General features: G+C 36.5%; 3 protein-coding genes across 5 annotated transcripts; 1 reads left to right on the forward strand and 2 right to left on the reverse strand.

The window, feature by feature from the left end:
* Positions 1–1,237: 1,237 nt before the first annotated feature.
* LOC104702788 (uncharacterized) lies at positions 1,238–1,879 on the reverse strand. The gene has a single exon (XM_010418709.3). The coding sequence runs from the start codon at positions 1,806–1,808 to the stop codon at positions 1,458–1,460; it is 351 nt and encodes a 116-aa protein (XP_010417011.1). The 5' UTR covers positions 1,809–1,879; the 3' UTR covers positions 1,238–1,457.
* Positions 1,880–9,137: 7,258 nt separating this feature from the next.
* LOC104702789 (uncharacterized) lies at positions 9,138–9,545 on the forward strand. The gene has a single exon (XM_010418710.3). The coding sequence runs from the start codon at positions 9,138–9,140 to the stop codon at positions 9,543–9,545; it is 408 nt and encodes a 135-aa protein (XP_010417012.1).
* Positions 9,546–9,684: 139 nt separating this feature from the next.
* On the reverse strand, positions 9,685–14,389 carry LOC104704971 (GPI ethanolamine phosphate transferase 2). Of its 3 annotated transcripts, none has more exons than XR_015562458.1 (17): positions 14,176–14,343; positions 13,991–14,084; positions 13,869–13,913; positions 13,605–13,772; positions 13,431–13,515; positions 13,237–13,343; positions 13,063–13,143; positions 12,841–12,893; positions 12,642–12,744; positions 12,422–12,565; positions 12,222–12,318; positions 11,901–12,132; positions 11,741–11,808; positions 10,667–11,587; positions 10,492–10,584; positions 10,104–10,399; positions 9,685–9,976 (listed from the first exon to the last, which is right to left on the reverse strand). XR_015562458.1 is itself a non-coding variant. In XM_087459600.1 (17 exons), the coding sequence occupies exons 1-17, from the start codon at positions 14,301–14,303 to the stop codon at positions 9,844–9,846; spliced, it is 2,877 nt and encodes a 958-aa protein (XP_087315726.1). In that variant the 5' UTR covers positions 14,304–14,389; the 3' UTR covers positions 9,685–9,843. The 3 variants fall into 3 exon arrangements, 2 of the variants coding, with proteins under 2 accessions (XP_087315726.1, XP_087315727.1); XM_087459600.1 differs by having other exon boundaries at positions 11,712–11,808; positions 14,176–14,389; XM_087459601.1 differs by having other exon boundaries at positions 11,712–11,808; positions 13,237–13,330; positions 14,176–14,332.
* Positions 14,390–19,918: the final 5,529 nt, after the last annotated feature.

The following is a 19,918-nucleotide window of genomic DNA, read 5'->3' on the forward strand; positions in this document are numbered from 1 at the left end:
CAACTAGACAGTCCTACTAAAATTGATATAGAAGCTGATGACTTTTCCATTTACTGATTTACATATTTTTGATTTTTCATAAGCAATTATACTATTTTGACGTCCTCTTGCAATCCATCGTCAACTAGTTTAAAATAACAAACTTTTTCACTATATTAAAAGAGATAAAGATTAAGAAAGAAATCCAGCTATGTGTGTTATAATTTTGTTTTGTCTGGCTTTGTCAAATAATTATATTACAATTGGGCATTATAAAAGACTAATATGATTATCACGGACACGGTGGTACTTTCGAACGTACTCTCAAGTCTTAACTTATTAAATACAAAATACTTTAGAATTTTGAATTTTCCAACTGTTGTGGATAGATTGGTGCAAGATTATATACAACTATAAAATAAGGTTTTGAACTTGTTCTGTTTTTTCGATCTCCTATTTTTTTTTTTAAAGTGTATGAATATAGTTTCGTAACAAATGAGATCATTTCGTTATTTAAAAAAAATGATTGAAGAAAAATCTAAATCAATCGAATAATGAATGCGATGTAAACACTGCTTTCATTCCGGTCTTGTACCGGCACAAACTGAGTTATACCATCATTGACTTTTTATTTTATATGAAGAAAACAATTACGTAACAAAGAAGAGAGAAAGAAGAAACAAAATTAAAATACTAGTATTAATTTTAGTTAAGCAAATAAAGCACGATTTAATTAACTGTGTGTGGCCCGAAGAAGACATTTGGGGCAATAAAAGAGTCTTAAAGAGTTGACTAATGACCTTTTTGTGTACCTCTCCCGCCAAAGTAAAAGCCGTTTAAAAAAAAAATCTTCTTACCAAAACTCACACGTGTCACCTAGGATGTCGGAGTGGCCTAGAGTTGACTGTTGACCTTTTAGATGGCTTTCCCTTCGACGATAAATTTTAAAAAAAAACCTCTACAGCACAATAATAATTGATACATCGATAAGCTCTCATGGGCCATATATTATTACATATATTGGGCTTCATGTCTATAATTTATCATTCAAGTTTCTTCTAAAATTGATGGTGGTGTCCATGAAATTGTTAAGGTAGTAATTTATTGGATTCTGGGATAGAGGAATGAAGGGGTTATTAGTCTCTCTCAAGTTGATTAAGATTTTTTTTTGGGAATGTCTCATGGAATTTGAGTTGCTTATGTACAACATATTTAGGGAATGATAACTCTTCTAGTACTATTCAGTTGCGGAGATCAATCAAAGCAAAAGTAGTCATTATATAGAATAAGAATAAACTGTAAATATTACAAAATATACTAAATCTGCCAGAAACAGAAACAACAAGAAAACACAAGGACAACATCAAACAAACAACATGACGAATATTTTAGAAACATTACAAACACGTGCTAACAAAGTGTGTAAGATAGAAAGATGGTAATATTGTGATGTGTACTAAAGAGAGCATATCTTCTGATCATTTGGAAGGTGGTGGAGTGAAGAATGGGATGGTTGGAATGCTGGTGGGAAGATTGAATGGGAAGTTGTTTGGGATAGAAATCGGGAAGTTAGGGATATTTATTTGTGGGAAGTTTGGCATATTAATGGGTTGTGCCGGGTTAGTCAAAGGAGGTATCTGTGAGCTCGGTAGTGGTGGAAACGCCGTGGGCTGAGGAAGAGAAGAAGAAGGAGGAAATGGTGGGAACGTTGTTGTAGCCGGTGGCGGCATCGCTGGTGTTGATTGAAGAAGATGGCGACTAGCTGAGAGACCAGTGAAAAAGCTTGTGAATGTCAGTGCAATGACAAGGGATGATAGCCAGTGAGCCATTTTGAGGATTAGGCCGGGTTTTGAGCTGTCAATAGAGAGAGGTTTGATTGTGGAGTGAGTGATGATGGAAAGATTATGAAGGAGGTTGTATTTATATATAGAGGAACTATGGTTTGAGGTTTGATGGGAAGTAGGTTTGAAGAGTGTTATTGTTGTTGCAACTTATTAACAGTTGTTCCACAACCACAAGCAAGATGCATGGGTCACTTTTAACTAGAAACAACCATGACACATGGGAACTTTAGGTAAACCTCGTTTAATGTTTTTTGTATTATATTTATGTTCAAATTAAAAATTTATAAATAAAATAAAACTTCATAAACGAAATAACTACTAGAAAAAAGTGTAAAAATTTAATAATCTCATAAAGAAAATTATTATAGTTGATAATTATCAAACCGATCATGTTTGTGGTTTGGCGTTTATGGACTTCGGTGATATACAAACGACGATATCTTCTTCAGTTTGCTGCCAAGAAAAAAATGTTGTTCAATTTATATCGGAAGAGATTAGGTAAAAAGCAGTTTAATTGGATGGATGTTTACAATTGAATATAGTTACTTTTTTACAACTAAGGTTTTGTTTGGTCAACCAACAAATACGACATTCAATTAATTATGGTTTAAGAGCTTTTATTTTTGGGACAGCCTACATGAAAAAAATGTTACGGCAAAAGTTAAAGTTGTCAAGGGTTGTGACTGAATATCTAACATATCAAATTCCATCATCGGATGGGTATATGTAATTTTACAAATTACATATAAATCGCGTAATTGAAAGACAAAATAACTAGAAAAAAAGGAAATTTCACAATAAGAACACTGATATAGCAAAAGAGGCATTTTGCTCACGTGGACTTATTGTTTTGGATAAGAGAGTGACGAGCGCGTGAGGAAAGAATAATCAAGCTGGCAATGTACAGGTGGCAAAGGTTGCAGGCTGTCAACGTCAAGTAACAGTTAACACTATTAGTGTGGTGGCAGTATAAGAGCAGTGTTAGCTCATCGTTATCTTTTATGCATTTTCAGAGTTGTAAACTTTTCTAGAACTTTATAGTATTTTCTTCCCTCATCGTTTTGCTGGAGATTTTCTTCCTAGACTCTTGCATGTGAGAAGTGATTTTGCATTCCTTCGTGAACGTTGTTTCATTGTATCGGTTTCCTTCAATAACATACAACTCTGTTTTTCCTCTGTTTTTTCTGTTTTTACCGTTGTGAACATGTTATGATTAAACGTTATCATTGGTATCAGAGCGAAGTCGAACCTCGGAAACAATGGGTGTGGAGACGAGATCTCAGATTAACCGGTAGGACCTGGTTGGTGAAGAAGTTCAGGAAGGAGGAAGTGAGGCGATCGGTGATGCGAGAACTATTCTTGATCGGCCTCATGCGATAGAACGAGCGATTGAAGCCCAAGATAAGAGGTTGGAGTAGAATATGGCTGACATGATGCATTTGATCAGGTTGATACCGGGTCCATCGGCTTCCTCGAGCAAATCTCATGGAGAGTGTAGTCCCTTGGCGGTGTCGGCGTTGCCAGAGGGAAGTGGAGGTGGCTCTGGTCAACAACGCGGTGGAGGTTTATCGGGATATGGTCATTACTCGGGAGTTACTCGTTTAGGGTGTGTGAACTTTCTCCGTTTTGATGGAGAACATTTCTCGGAGTGGATCTGTAAGGTGGAAGACTATTTTGTTCTTGATGCTACACCAAATGACTCAAAGGTTCGTATGGCTTCTATGCATTTTGATAGTCACGCGTCTGTTTGGCATCATGCGTTGGTACAAACACCTTTTGGTCAGAGTCTGTTGAATGATTGGCCGTCGTACAAGTTATTGATGAAAGAAAGGTTCATTGATGTGTTGGAAGATCCGATTGCTGAGTTGAAAGCATTGCAGGAGACTGATGGAATAGTGGATTATCACCAGAAGTTTGATTTGATCCGAACGAGAGTTACTCTCTCTGAAGATTATTTGGTGCATTCTTATCTTGCAGGTCATCGTCTTGATACTCAGATGCATATCAGAATGTTTTCACCACAGACTGTTCGCTAATGTTTTGTGCTCGGCCGTCTCTATGAGAAGGCTCATCCTATGTCAAAGGGTACTTCGTCTGGTGGATCATATACCAAGCAGTTTCATGGTGGAATCACAACAACAGTCGCAAAACAGTCAACTCAAAGTAAGAAAGAGAATCAATAAGAGAATGTGGGGTCTAATGTGCAGAAACCGGCGAGGAAATTTTTATCTCAAGAAGAAACGAGTGCTAGGAGAGCAAAGGGGTTGTGTTATATTTGTGATGAAAAGTATACACCAGACCACTATCTTAAGCATAAGAAGTCACAAGTTTTCATGATTGAAGTCGAAGAAGAGGATGAGGGAGATACGGAAAATGGTGATCTGATGGTAACCGAGGAGGATAAAGACATGCCAATGGTGTCGATTAGTGCAGTAGCTGGGATTTCGGATTACAAAACTCTGAAGGTGAAGGGAGTTCACAAGAAAAAGGTGTTGTTTATACTCCTTGATACGGGATCTACACACAATTTCATGGATCCCAGTGCAGCAAAGAATTTAGGTGTAAACGTACAAACTGCAGGTGTTTCGAGAGTTGCAGTAGCTGATGGAAGTAAGTTGGGGGTACAACGGAAGGTTTCTCAGTTTTAGTGGTCTTTTCAGGGTACAAAATTTCAAGATGATTTCATGATCATTCCTTTGGGTGGTTGCAATGTGGTGTTGGGGGTTCAATGGTTAGCACCGTTAGGAGACACTACTTGGAACATGCAGAAATTAGAAATGGGATTTTGGTGGAAGAATCAGAAAATACTTCTTCATGGAATTAAACAAGGGTCAGTAAGAACAGTTAAGGCCATCAAGTTTAACAAGAATCAAGAGGAGGCAATACAAATTTCGATGATCTGTGCTCAGGAGGTAGTTGAGCAAGAGGAGGCAATGGTTTATGCAGTGGAGCTAAGTCAACGTAACAATGTTGATAATGCAGCTATTACAGAGTGAAAGACCATATATGTAGATTTGTTTGAAGAACCCACATCCTTACCACCTTTTCGAGAAGGGCATAATCACAAGATAGTGTTAAAAGAGGGAAGCGATCCGATTAACCAACGTCCTTATAGATATGCGGTGTACCAGAAGGATGAAATTGACAAGATGGTTAGGGAGCTACTCTCTGCTGGTACCATTCGAGTTAGTGCTAGCCCTTTTTCATCACTTGTAGTATTGGTCAAAAAGAAGGATGATACTTGGAGATTATGTGTGGATTATAGGGGTCTCAATGTTCTTACCATCAAGAACAGGTTCCCAATTCCACTCATTGAGGATTTAATGGACGAGTTGGGGGTTCTTCTGTGTTATCTAAGATTGACTTAAGAGCAGGGTACCACCAAGTTCGCATGGAGCCAGAGGATGTTCACAAAACTGCGTTCAAAACACATAGTGGACATTATGAATATCTGGTAATGCCATTTGGCTTAACTAACGTACCGACTACGTTTCAAGGATTGATGAATGATGTCTTCAGGGAGTTTTTGCGCAAGTTTGTCCTCATATTCTTCGATGACATCTTGATTTACAGTTCCAATCTGACAGATCACATTAATCACTTGCAGCAAGTCTTTCAGACAATGAGGCAAAATAAACTATTTGCCAAGGAAAGCAAGTGTGCATTTGCAACAGACAGGGTTGAGTATTTGGGGCATTTTATTGCTGCTGGTGTGGTATCTACAGACCCTGCCAAGGTCAACGCTGTTGCAAACTGGCCAGTTCCCGCGAATCTTAAGCAATTACGGGGGTTTCTCGGTCTAGCAGGGTACTATCGACGTTTCGTCAAAAATTTTGGTACCATTGCTCGTCCTTTGACTGCCATGACCAAGAAGGATTCGTTTTTATGGTCTCAAGAGGCATTGGAAGCTTTCGAAAACTTGAAGACAACTTTGAGTCAGGCTCCGGTTCTAGCACTCCCAGTGTTTAGCAAACCGTTTTTGGTGGAGACAGATGTTTGTTCCTCCGGTATTGGCGCTGTGTTGATGCAGGATGGCCACCCCTTGGCCTTTATTAGTCGACATTTGAAAGGTAAACAACTGAACTTGTCGATATATGAGAAGGAGTTGCTTGCAGTGGTTTTTGCAATTCAGAAATAGCGACATTACCTATTGCCAAGTCACTTTGTTATCAAAACTGACCAGCAGAGCTTGAAGTACCTTTTGGAGCAGAGGTTGAACACACCCATTCAGCAACAATGGTTACCTAAGCTGTTGGAGTTTGACTACGAAATTCAGTACAAGCAGGGAAAAGACAATATAGCAGCTGATGCTTTGTCACGGGTAGAGGGTACTGAAGTGTTATATATGGCAATGTCAGTTCTCGAGTGCGATCTCATGAAAGAAATTCAAGATCATTATGAGAAAGATCCAGAACTTAAACAGTTGATAAGCGAGTTGCAGGCTGATCCTGCAGCCAAAAGACATTATTCATGGGTTCAAACAGTTTTGCGTAGGAAGAACAAAATCGTAGTCCCTAATGATGATCAGTTACGAAAAACCATCTTACAATGGATGCATTGCTCGGAAACAGGTGGACATTCGGGAAGGGATGCGACTTATAAGAAAGTGAAAGGGTTATTTTCTGGAAGAACATGGCGGTGGACATTCAAATGTTTTTAAGGAGTTGTGCAATTTGTCAGCAATGCAAGTATGACACTGCAACTTATCCAGGTTTTCTACAACCACTTCCCATTCCTGATACAATTTGGACTGACTTATCAGTGGATTTCATTGACGGCCTCCCTGAATCCTTTGGTAAGACTGTGATATTTGTGGTGGTGGACAGATTGACTAAAGCAGCCCATTTCATGGCTCTATCGCATCCTTATACGGCAGTCTCAGTTGCATAAGCGTTCATGGACTCTGTTTTTCGCCTTCATGGTTGTCCTCAGTCTATTGTGAGTGACAGGGATACGATATTCGTCAGCAACTTTTGGAAGGAGCTGTTTTCTCTACAGGGAGTTGACCTGAAATTTTCGAGTGCTTATCACCCTCAAAGTGGCGGTCAAACGGAGGTTGTTAATCGATATTTGGAGACCTACCTTCGTTGCATGTGTATTGAACGTCCTCAGTTGTGGAGTCATTGGTTACCTCTAGCAGAGTTTTGGTATAATACCAACTTTCACACTTCCACTCATCTCAGTCCATTTGAGGCAGTTTATGGTCAAGCCCCTCCAGTGCATCTTCCTTATCTTCCTGGTGAGTCCAAGGTGGCTGTTGTGGCCAGAAGTCTGCAGGAACGTGAAGCAATGCTGTTGGTCGTCAAATTTCACCTTATGCGAGCTCAACACCGTATGAAACAAGTAGCGGATAAGCATCGCTCTGAACGGCACTTTGATATTGGTGAGTCTGTGTTTGTCAAGTTGCAGCCATATCGCCAAGGCTCTGTGGTTATGCGTTCAACTCAGAAGCTCACTCCAAAGTATTATGGCCCTTACAAGATTGTTGACCGTTGTGGTAAAGTGGCTTACAAACTGCAGTTACCGGACCATTCTCTGATTCATCCGGTCTTCCATGTGTCACAACTCAAGGCAGCGGTTGGTGATGTTCCCACTTCGTCTCAGCTTCCATTTATTGTGTCGGATATCAATGTCAAGGAACCTGTGCAGATTTTGGCTCGTCAAATGGTTAAGCGGCAAGGTCGTGCGGTTACAAAGGTTTTGGTTCAATGGACAAATGAAACGGAAGATGAAGCTACCTGAGAGTTCTTGTTTGACTTACAGCGCAAGTTTCCAGCCTTTGAACCTTGTGGTCAAGGTTCTTCGAACAAGGGGGCTTTGATATAGCAAAAGAGGCATTTTGCGCACGTGGGCTTATTGTTTTGGATAAGAGAGTGACGAGCGCGTGAGGAAGGAATAATCAAGCTGGCAGTGTGCAGGTGGCAAAGGTTGCAGGCTGTCAACGTCAAGTAACGGTTAACACTATTAGTGTGGTGGCAGTATAAGAGCAGTGTTAGCTCATCGTTATCTTTTATGCATTTTCAGAGTTGTAAACTTTTCTAGAACTTTATAGTATTTTCTTCCCTCATCGTTTTGCTGGAGATTCTCTTCCGAGACTCTTGCAGGTGAGAAGTGATTCTGCGTTCCTTCGTGAACGTTGTTTCATTGTATCAGTTTCCTTCAATAACATACAACTCTCTTTTTCCTCTGTTTTCTCGGTTTTTAAAGTTGTGAACATGTTGTGATTAAACGTTATCAAACACGTACATAATCATAAATTATAAAGAAGATTTTGTACATGTAGAGATATAATGGAACGCAGTTCCATGTTTTGTAAAAAAATTGATAAGCATTTGACAGTATAACTTAGCATAATCAACATCTTCAACTTCTTCGGATTATCGATCAGATATTTAATTGTAAACTCTTTGATGTGAATTAGAGTGATTGTAAGAAAATAATGAGAGGGTTCTACCTTTATCAAAGAAATCTCTCGTAACTCTGTACATTTTACATGTTTCATCTAAAAGCGGTCCCTTTATTTTGGTTTCAAACTTTTTTGCCATGGAATTCAACCGACAGTCAAAAACTCAAAATAATTATCCAACAAATTATGAAAGATTGAGGATGATATAGAAAAACATAATATTTACCAATATTTTAGTTTTAAATTATTTATATTTATCTCTAAAATATTATTAATTTTTAGTTTAATATTAGAAAAAACTTAGGTTAATTTAATCATATCTTTATATAAAAGAATGTAAATTGTAACATTATTTTTGTTTGCCAAAACGTTTTTTTTTTAATCATAATAACATTATTATATACTTATTATGTATTGTTGGCCAAAACGTTTTTTTTTTAAAACCCTCAAAACCACCTAAACTGAAACCGTGAAATCACAATCTAAATCGGATTTAGTTAAAGAGATCTTTTTGGTGATTCGGTCACAACGTGTGCTACTCCGTCCGTCACCAAGACACGTGCCAATTCCAGTTTTTTTGCGTTAAAAGACAACCAAAAAAATGGAAACTAACGCAATCATACATATCCCCTATATGTCATGGAAAAAAAGAACGCAAAGGAAACATTATCACAAAGGCGTATACATACACATGTTTCCTTTTTGTTAAACTCCAATTCCAAGTAAGTTATAGAACTCAACATGATTATAAATAACCCATTAGCCCTCTCATTATTTCTCACAATCAAATCGATTAAAGCTCTCTCCCTCGTCTTTAAAAGCAGAAGACGAAGACGAAGAGTCATCCATACGAAGAAGAGTACTCTGCTGTTCTGTTCTTAAAACGACCCTCAAAATCTTACTTGAAGATGTCGATCACGATAATACACCGTTACCTCGTTCGTGAATTTTTCGCTGTTCCGTTTCTTACGCCACACGGATTTGGTTACCACCACTTCTGTCGTGACTCCGTTTTACATGTTCCTCAAAGACTTGTTCCTCTTTTGGGCTTGAAGAAGAAACGTTCACAAAGAGTTTACTTCAAACCTTCTAATACCAGAAAGCCGCAATTTTATAACTCTGATCCTGTTCAAGCACCAACTCAAGAAGTAGCGCAATCTTATAACCCTGATCCTGTTCGAGCACCGACTCAAGAAGGAGACTTTTTTGATGGTTCGGTCACGATGTGTGCTGCTCCTTCGCCAAGACACGTACCGGTTCCGATATTCTGTGGTAGAGAGATGACGAAAGTGTCTTCAAAGCTAACCAAGACTTGAAGAATATGAGAGAATTCAAGAAACCAAGTCTTTTCTTTTGGTTTTAAGAGTTTTTGTTAAGCAATTATTTTCTTCCTTTATTTGTGAATTTTGTTCAGTAATCAGTATTCACCAATGTTTACTGTACTAGAGTCACAAGTTGTAAAGTCATTCTTATTTACAATAAAAAAAATACTATTTTATCAGAATCATGTGAAACTAAACAAGTGGATTCAGAGTTTCTTTTACTTTCAAATCTCAGGATTACAGTATCTCTATTAGTCTCTCTCTTTCTCTCCCTACATAATAAAGACCATAACTACGAGTTGTCGTGTCTAGTAGTTCTATTGCTTCTACGGAAGGTAGTGACAAAGAAAGCGTAGGTTACAGTAACAGCTACGATACAAACTCCGATGTATGTGCACAGAGTGGTTGCACACACATATAGGTACCTATTTATCATTGTTCACCAACACAATCAACAACAATTAACACCACTAGATAACCGGAAAAAAAAAAAAAAAAGAAGAAGAAGAACAAAGGCATGATGATTTTTTTAAGACAGAAGCAAAGACTTACTTGGGAGAGAAGACGCTCCACACAAAGAGGTGATTCCTCATTAGTAGCAAGACCACAGTGTATGCGGTCAAGAGTATTGAGTTGATGCAGAGCGGAACAAGACAAGGGAACCCGAGCTTTAGCTTCAAAATTTGTCCAAGACTTGTTTCCCGATGAGTTGATATTGTTGAATGTGATTGGTGTCTTAGTTTTGTACCAACGTACATGACAAGAGATAAAAGGAACAGCATGGGAGATGCATACGTGATCATGAACATCAAGATCCCAGATAGTATTGTAGAATGACTAGAAATTCCCTACGAAAAAGAGTTTGGTGAATGTGTCAGTGTTATGGTAAGTGTACATACGGAAGGTGGAAACAAAAAAAATGAGGAAGCACAGGGCTTACGATAAAAGCACCAGCAACATCGATCGTTGCTAAAGTATTGCTGTTTCCAAGAGAAAAGTGACCTGCCATTCCCATGTAATAGAGCGCTGCAATCTACAAAGAGAAACCCCAAACCTTAAAGCTTGGGCTATTTTGCAGTATAAATCCCAGACAAAGAACACAAAGAAAAACTAACCTCGACCCATTCATTCACTTGAAAATCATTAGAAGAAAGGCATGAAATTGCTAAAATCTGGATGAGAAGCAAAAGTATGGGCCCCGAGTTGATCGGTTGTTGGAGAAGTAGATGTAGAAGACACCAGCATATTATGTATGCAGAGCCAATCAAATATAAGCAATCACCTGCTTCAGCTAGAACGGATTTGTCTTTGTTTAGCATGGACCATGGCAAAACTAAAGCAGCTCCAATCGCAGATATAAAAAGAAGCAAATAGATCACTTTTACTAGGACAGTGGCTCCAAAATCAGTTGACACTCCAAACATTTCATCCTGATATCTCCCTGTATGTAGCAAGACTAGGAACCCACAAGTTAGGAAACCCAGAGCTAGGACGCAGACACTTTTTCTCTTTGATCCTGTTCGAGAGAGTGTAAATAGTCCTAGCCCAATAACAAGGAAGTTTGAGATTAGTTGAATCCATTTCACATAACCACTGCCAACTTGCTCTAGCCACTTAGAAATATCAGGAAGGTATGTCCAGTTCACGCCCCCTTGATGCCAACCTCTTAGTAGTCTACCAGATATAAGAAGCAAGAAGATAGAAACAGCTTTATAGTCTCCAACTATGTTCCTCCCCTTGGAAAAATCGAATAACTTTGCTGTCTTGAAGAGTATCAGAAGATGGAACGTCGATAGCATGAAGTGCCATATATAATGCTCTTCTTCCACCATTGAACTAGATCCCATGCTTATAACAAGGATCAAAAGAAGAGCAAAAATGAACACCTCTTCCAAATTTAACCGATAACTCAAACTGCAGACTCGATCCTTGGGCTCATGGTAAACCTCTTTGAATAAGGACAGAAAGAGAGTGGCACAGACGATGCATGAAAGAAGCATGGCACTCAATCCAAGACCGAGTAAGAAAACTGGTTTCTGCAAACATATAAGAGTTTTTTATCAATACAATAGATTCTTACTAGATAAACTAGTGACGATTGACAATCGTCATTTTTTCTAAAATACGTTCATAGAACTCTAAGAAAGATGTCAAACATACTTCAGTGGTTTTGCTTGCTAACCACTCACTTGCAGTTTTCAAGAAGGCGTTATATGCATCTAAAGCTCCGCTGAAATCTTCCACGGCACCAGAAGACCTATCAACATGAAAGCCATCATCGGAATTAAATATATTAAGTTTAAATTCAGGAGAATCACCGTATGTGGAAATTTCAAACAAATCACGCACTTTGTCAATTTCTTGGACTTCCAAATGTGATGGAGAAGTGCAGCGTTCCTAAACAGGCAAATAAGCTGTTTCTCTTTATCCCCAGAGCACTCGCTAATATCCAAACCCTCACAAATTCCATCGACGAAGCAATTGCAGGAGAAACCTTCAAATAAGGAACTCGGTATCTGTGCTTGCATTAGTCTGAGTAACTGCCATGAATTCAGTTCTAGTGCCCGTAGTTGCTCATAATCTGAAATGAGAAGACACAGTAAAGAAAAACCAGTCAGATGCATCCCCACACGTTTGACTGAAAATTTCGAGAGGCCAATAGTGGTTAACCTCCTAAAGAACTGAGTGTTCCTGGGACAACCACTCCAACATTGTTCTTTGGGATCGGCACACCAAATAGAAGAGCTAAAGTTGGCGCCAAATCTACCTACATTACAAGGTTTCATATCATGTATAACTCATTATCATCAACAGTCTGTCCAGAAAAAGAGTGAAAAGATATCTCACGAAATTTGCAGTGACTGTTTTACCTGGAAAGCTACATTATTGATAGTTGCACCATAATCAGAAAAATTGCTACCCAAGCCAATGAAGAGCATTAAGGAGTCAGTTTCTTCATATGACGATCCTCCATGATTTCCATTATCAGTCATGCCATGATCACTGACTACTACCTGTATATGAAACCAAATAAGATTAACTCATGACATATGAAATTTAAATGGACCTTTAAACACGAAAAACACTCACCAAAAGAGTCTGTCCTTGATCATGGTTACGATCCATCACCGCTATTAAATGCATTGTTCTAACTATGTCATCCATTTCTTTAAGTTTTCCAGCCATCAAAGGGCTAGAATAGAGAAAAAGAAAATAAAATGATTCAGCCATACAACTAGTAGTAACCTTAACCTTTCTACTCAAAAATAGGCTAGGAAACTAGCAAAACCTGTTACGGCCTCCAGTATGTCCAACATGATCCAATCCAAGGTAATGAAGGATCTGATAAGGGATAGATCTAGTAAGAATAAAGCAGAGAAAATCTCAAGTGTTATTTAAGAGTAATTAATTTTAGTCAATATATATTACTCAGAAGAAATTGTGATCAATTATTAAGGGGATAAACACCAATGCTGGGGAATAAAAAAAAAAAACAAAAGCAAAAACTAACCAAGAAATTCCAATCATCACTGTTTAGCTCATCCGGTAGGTGTCGAGATACATTTCTGTCTACCTGTACTGTATCTTTGACCTGTCCAAAAAACATTTTTTTGTTCATATGAGTATATGACCACGATATAGATAAGAAAGCAATAAACAAAACCAAACACCAAGTAAAACTCACAAAGAAACTGCTAACACCATCATGTCTCATAAATAGCCCTGGGAATAACTTGAGCCACGTCTCATCACCAAGCATCACCATTTTCCAACCAATCCTAAAAAATTGACCTGGTAAAAACGGAGCACTTTTACAATGGCTATTCTTTAATGTTAGCACGCATGAAAACATTTCTCATTCACAAGACTAAAAGCTACCAAGAAGGTTGTCCTCTAAGAAGGCTTGTGTGTTAAAATTGAAAGCCACATCCAAGAAGCCACCAATTGCCCCAGAAACCATTGCCTGAAAACAATAAATTCAACAACTCAGCAAGCCAAAAAAAAGATCATCTTAAACTGTGATCATTTACTTAACAACTACAATAAACACACCTTCAACCTCGGCATTGTAACAGTTGGAGGAGCTGCTTTAGCATGGTAACCAATAGCATCTCCATTAGCCAACAGTGACTGAGTATAAGGCATAGACTCTTTCCACACCTTCCTTGGAGGTTGACCATCTTTCCCAAGAACAAACTCCGCAGGAAGCCCATCAATAACCTAAACTAGCATCGTTTCAACACCTCTCACCAAAAAAAAAAAAAAAAAAAAAAAAGCAAGATCCAAATTCGAAAACAATTGCTTCATAGTTCATACCATCAAAATCACTCGATCATATTTCACAGAGATGCCAGATAACTCCTACAACACACAAACCCACCACTCTCAAACTCAAAAGCAACACACAAATTCACAAAAAAAAAAAACTAAAATTAAACCTGGTAATGCAATCTTAGTTTATCAGAATGAAGCTCGGATTCGTTCGAATTCGAAGAAGAATCACATAAAGGATCACGATAGCTCTCTGAACCACTGAAATTTCAAAAGTAGAAATAAAGAAAAGAGTAAGCAAATCATTAGAGCAGCTTGCTTTCAAAACGTGTTTATGTAGTAGTAGTAGTACCTGATGCCGGAGAGAGTCGGCTTGACGGGGAAGAAACCGAAAACAAAAATCGAGAGACCAATGATCTGAAGGAATATTCCGGCCACCGTAAAAATCGTCAGTCTCGTACAAGTCATCGCCGTCGTCATTTCAAGATCCGGCGAGAACTGAACCCCACAAAAAAAAAAAACTCGTAAGAAAGGGAAAAGGAAGCTTTAAGCCCAGTTAAATGCCCATTAGGAATCAAAAAGCCCATTAGGATTAATAAAAGCCCATTATGTGTTTTTGAAAAGAAAAAATTTAACTGTCAGTAACTGTGGTTTGGTTGGAATCATCTTTATTTTGTGTCAGTGAGAGAGTGGTTCTGTAGTAGGAAAGAAGCCTAAAAATGGCTAAAAGGTTAGGTGCAATGTTACTTTAGAGGCTCGAAGCGAAGGGAAAGGTCACGAGAGACACGACTCCTCCTGTCATCTGACACTTTGACCCAATGAAAGAAAGAAAGACACAGTTGTGTCACGTGCGGCTAACCTTTTCTAAACTACAATTCAATTTCTAATTACAGCGTAACGATATCATCATTGCTTCAATCGTTTGAAACGAAATAAACGCTTCCTGAAGCGTTTCATTTCTTTTTTATTTATTAAGCTTGCATAGGATCAGGGCAGGTGTAAAAATTTCAAAAAAAATTATAGTCTCTGTTCAATTTTTTAAAAATAGGCCTTAATTACATATAATTTTTTAAAAAATTATTTTTGGATCTTCAAATCAATACAATAAAACTAGAAGGTGTTGCATTCCTCTTCTGACACATCAACCTCAACAATGAAGTTGATGTTGACACATCAATTAAAATTATTAACCAATTAAATTAAAAGAAATAAGTACAGACCAGCTTACAGATTGCCACAGTAGAAACATAATTGTCTTCTCTTCATCGATCGATTTCAGAAATTAGCTTCTTCTTCTTATGTCAACCTAACAAAATTGTTTCTCTTATGCGCATCTCAACTAAAACTCTTATTCTTGACATTTCCGACGATCGCATAAGTGGTGATTGTTTTAGTCTGTCTAACTATGATTCTTCTACTTTTTGATTCTTCTACTTTTTGTTTCCAGTTAACAAAATTTTGTTCTTTTATGTCTCTTAATTTGGGGGATTGTGGAAGATTTCTAGGTTTTCAGTTTGAGATAGATTTTTCATATAAATTGTGTTTGAAACTTGAAATTGGAGGAGATCCAAGGGAGAAAAAGAAGAGTAATCCGGTGAAAGAGGACACTCAGAGATTTTACACGTCCAAGGGAGAGCATGTTGGACAAGGTTATTACCGAAACCAGAAACATGATTAGTCGTCTATACCTACATGGGCTATGGTGTGGGTGAAGAAGGGTAACAACGATCATATTTTTTTTCTGGAGTGTCGGTTCTGACAATCGCACAAAGTTCGGATGACGATGTTGGTGCTTGATTTTTATTCTGGTCTAACTATGATTCTTCTACTTTGAGGAAGATTTCAAAGCTGTGACTTTGAGATGAATTATTGATATAAGCTATGTGTTTGAAACTTAAAATTACTATGAATGTTGGTGAAGAGAAGAGTCAAGAAGTCTCTTCAAGCGGCTTCAGCGTTTTGTTTGCTCTTCTCCTTCACGCATCTTTGCTTTGAAGCTTGCTCATGTTTTTTCTCTTTCATGGTGGTTAGTTTCTTCTTCTTAAGTTTGGTGGCTTCACTTCTGTTGTGACTTTACCAATGTGATATATTATATCTCTGTTTACTAGATTTGGGTTTGAAAGAAGCTAGAGCATTGCTGGAGAAGACTTGTGCGATTTTGAAAGTTGGATTGTTTAAAGAAGAAGTGAAGCTTTTGTTGATCGATGAGAACAAATGCAAGACTTTTAAACACTCTAAAGCATTTAGAATGTCTCTGCAACTTTAGCTTAGTGTATATGCAACTTTAGCTTCAAAAACCCTTTTGAGTTTCAACAATATACATTACAATAACTGTTTGTTATAGATTACAATAACCTACGGATTTTCTTGTGATATACCTTTTCAGTGTTTTTAAATTTGTTGTAACTGTGCAAGATAGAGAGGAGCGATCTCCACAATGATCATTGATGTGTCTGTATTATATAGGTTTTAACAATAGTTTTTGTATTTGTTTTGAGTCTTTTGTTAAGTCCAAGTGTGCTTTTAGAGTCTTTTTAGTCTTATGTGAGTCTTTACAGGTTCTAGGCTACTTTGGAAGGAAACTGAGTGTTTTGGGGATGAAGACAAGCATCTGAAGCCAATTTGGTGAAGACTGATCGGACTAGCAAGCAGATGGAGCAAACAGAGAAAAGCATCCTAGATCGGCCGATCTACATTCGGGATCGACCGATCCCGTACCCGAAGCAACCTTTCCTTTTTTGTTTTAAACTGACTTTTAGGGTTTTATTTTACTATTTAAGCACGGGGCTCAACCTCTAAAAAGACAACTTTTATTCTACGCAGCTTTTGAGTACTTGTAACCTTTGGGAGAAGATCTCTAATCCTCTCTAACACTTTGGAGAAGATTTCTGAACCTTTATTTATTTATTTTCTTTTGCAATTCAATTATGTCTTCTTCATCTTTGATTTGTTGTTCTTTTATCTCCATGTTTGAATAGTTTATCTATTGGGTTTCGGGTTTCAAAAGGGGTTTTATGATTCTCTAAACTTAGGTTTTTAGATTTGGGATTGATCTTTTGTGTTCTTCATCTATAGTTGTGCTTAGTGCTTAAACTAGATTAGCTACTTAGTTTATGATTGTGGGTTTAATTCATCTAGGCATCAAAAGTGTTGTTGAATTGCTTGAAAAGAACATAGGTGAGCAAAGTGATCCTTAGCCAACGAAAGCTGGAGTTAAGGCACCTTGTGAACAAAAATCAAACTTGAACTTATTGCTTGTTAGGATTGCTAGATTCAAACGACGGTTTAGAATTTAATTAATTCCTTGCATAGATAACTAACGCTGCGACAGTAGGTTAGTTTTACTTTTGAGATTTGAGTTCAAGAACGATATCTAATGCTTTCCCAACCTATCATCTAAATTCGTGATCATAATCCCTAATGATTCCCTACACCCAATGTTTTCTCTTTTGAATTTAAAACAGTTTGTTTATTTCCGTTTTTAGATAGTTACTTGATTCAAAAACTTTTTTTTGTCTTAGCTATATTTGATCTTCATAGTTTCATAGTGCAATTGTTTGATCTCTGTGGATTCGATCCTGAAGTGTTACAACGATACCACTAGATCGTGGTGGAGTACACATTGGGTTTTAATTGACCTTTGATCAATCATAGTTCAGACCCATAAGACCATGAGTAAAGTACAAGATAAATCTCCATAAGTTAAGTATAAGGGAAAATATAAAGAAATAAGAATAAGTAGCAAGCAGGTTCAGAAGATAAAACTCTGTTTGAAAAACTAGCAAAGCTAAGACTTACAAAGTAAGTTAATTAATGCTTTGACTGGACGTGATGATATGAAGAAGAGCATGATAGTAGCAACCCAACAAACAAACAAACACCACAAAGACTTGAAATTATATATTAAGGTTCTTAACACACCATTGTCTTCCTGACTCTTGTAGCAATATTTCATCTTATCGAAGATACATCACAAATTCACAATTGGCACTTAGCAAGGAGAAGGAACATCCGAAGTAGTTCTACGCTCAAAGTGTAACTCATACTGTTAATAAAGGGAATACGTAGTTATGTCTAATGAATATTTATCACACTAACGATCAAACACAAAAAAAAAAAAAAAAAAAAAAAAACTATCACACTTACACATCCTGACATTTTGGCTATTGACTATTGGTAATATGATAATTGTTTGATTGTAATATGACATAGGTTATTGAATTCAATATTACTATAATCGATTGGAAAAAAATATGACAACTTTTTCTTATATATAATTTGTTCCATCTTTTTTTTTTTTACAAAAATTATGAAAAAGATAAACACACGTACTGTCAGAAGATCCCTGATGTTAATTGGAAAAAAAACAGAGTTCTCTCTCACTCCGAAAGAAAGAGAGAATTAAGAGTAAGAAGCTTTTCGGTTTAACAAAACAATTTGATTTTGTAATAAATTTATCTACGGGCCGAGTTTGTTGTTTTTTATGATATTTCTTAGTCTTTTCTTTGTTTATTCTTTTAACTTTATAAAAAAAAATTGGGTACTCCCAAGTCCCAGATTAGTTAGACAAAAGAAAAATTATTTGATTAGAATAACAAAAAAATAATAATGATGCAACAAATAATAACTAAAATACAAAAACAAAAAAATTACCATTCCATGATAAAAAAAAAATTATTAATTATAATAAGACAATCTTATAAATACCACTAAAATATGTTTTCTAAAAAATACCACTTTTAGTTTTATTTTTCAAAAATACCACTAAAATGAATTTTTTCCAAAAATACCACAAAATTAAACTAAAGTTTTATATTGAAAACTAAACCCTAAATCGTAAATACTAAATCCTACACCCAAAACACTATACCTTAAATCTAAATTTGTTACCCCAAACTTAGAAAAATATATTTTACATACTAAAAATTCAGTTTTTTGTGTTTGTTGTATTTTTCGGAAAAAGCTTTTGTGATATTTTTGGAAGAAAAACTTCAAATATGATATTTTTGAGAAAAAAAATTAAATGTGGTATTTTTGAAGAATTCCTAATTATATTATTTGATTCTAAACAACACAAAAACAAATATTATTTCAAAAAATACAAAACAAAAAAAATAATAAAATAAAAAATCTAGAAACAACCCGCGGCATAGCGCGGATACCAACCTAGTACATGTAAATTTAGTATAGTCCCATTGCAAATGCATTTGTTGCACATACCTATCACTGGCCCTGCATAGGATGATGAGAGATCTGGAACCAAATTTATTCTACTCTTTTTTTATCTAGCCAAAACAATTTGCATGGATTAAACATAACTTTATAAATTTGTTACACTTTTTCTTTATGTTTACATTAATTGAATTAGTTTGATAAAAATAAGTTTTAAATGAATTAAAAATGATCTCATATCTAAATCTTAACAAAATATTTGGTTTACAAAATTGTTACATAATTTAGCATTGTTTTGTTTCTCTGTTTTCTAATTTTATCCTAGCATTTTTGCCAAATATAGTGGCCTACATACTAATTTTAGCGTTATATATATTTTTAAAAACCCACATACATGGACAATACTTGGGTTCCCTTCTAGATGTTCTATATTTTTTTCCACATATATATAGATGTTCTAAACTTCCATGAATTAACTTCAAAAAAAAAGTCTCCATGTATATATTTATTACTTGTGAAACATTTGCTTCCTATAAAACAAATCAGTAGATTCATAAATTGATATCGTTGTTGTCATCCAAAATTTTCAATTAAAAATAACACTAATTGATTGACTACCCAATTAGATAGAGATGAGTATACGTTAACAGACACAAATCATCGTTAAGTTATAATAACCGTATTTAATTACATCAACCATCCATACGGCTTCAACAGTTCAACCGTCTGAACTTTGAACCATTCATATATAATCGTCAGTCGTCACAGTCTCACAGATTCGCAGTAATGCAACACGAGATTTTTTTTTTTCCGTGGAAGAGAAAATAGGGAGAGAGGTTCAAATACGAGCAAAGTAGTCGTTATTTTTATTTGTTTTAAAAACGTTTAATAAACTTAAAAAGCTGTACGGACAGTGGACTCGT

Source organism: Camelina sativa, chromosome 7 (genome assembly GCF_030686135.1).
Source record: "Camelina sativa cultivar CO46 ecotype springtype chromosome 7, ASM3068613v1".
Classification (NCBI taxonomy): Eukaryota; Viridiplantae; Streptophyta; class Magnoliopsida; order Brassicales; family Brassicaceae; genus Camelina; species Camelina sativa.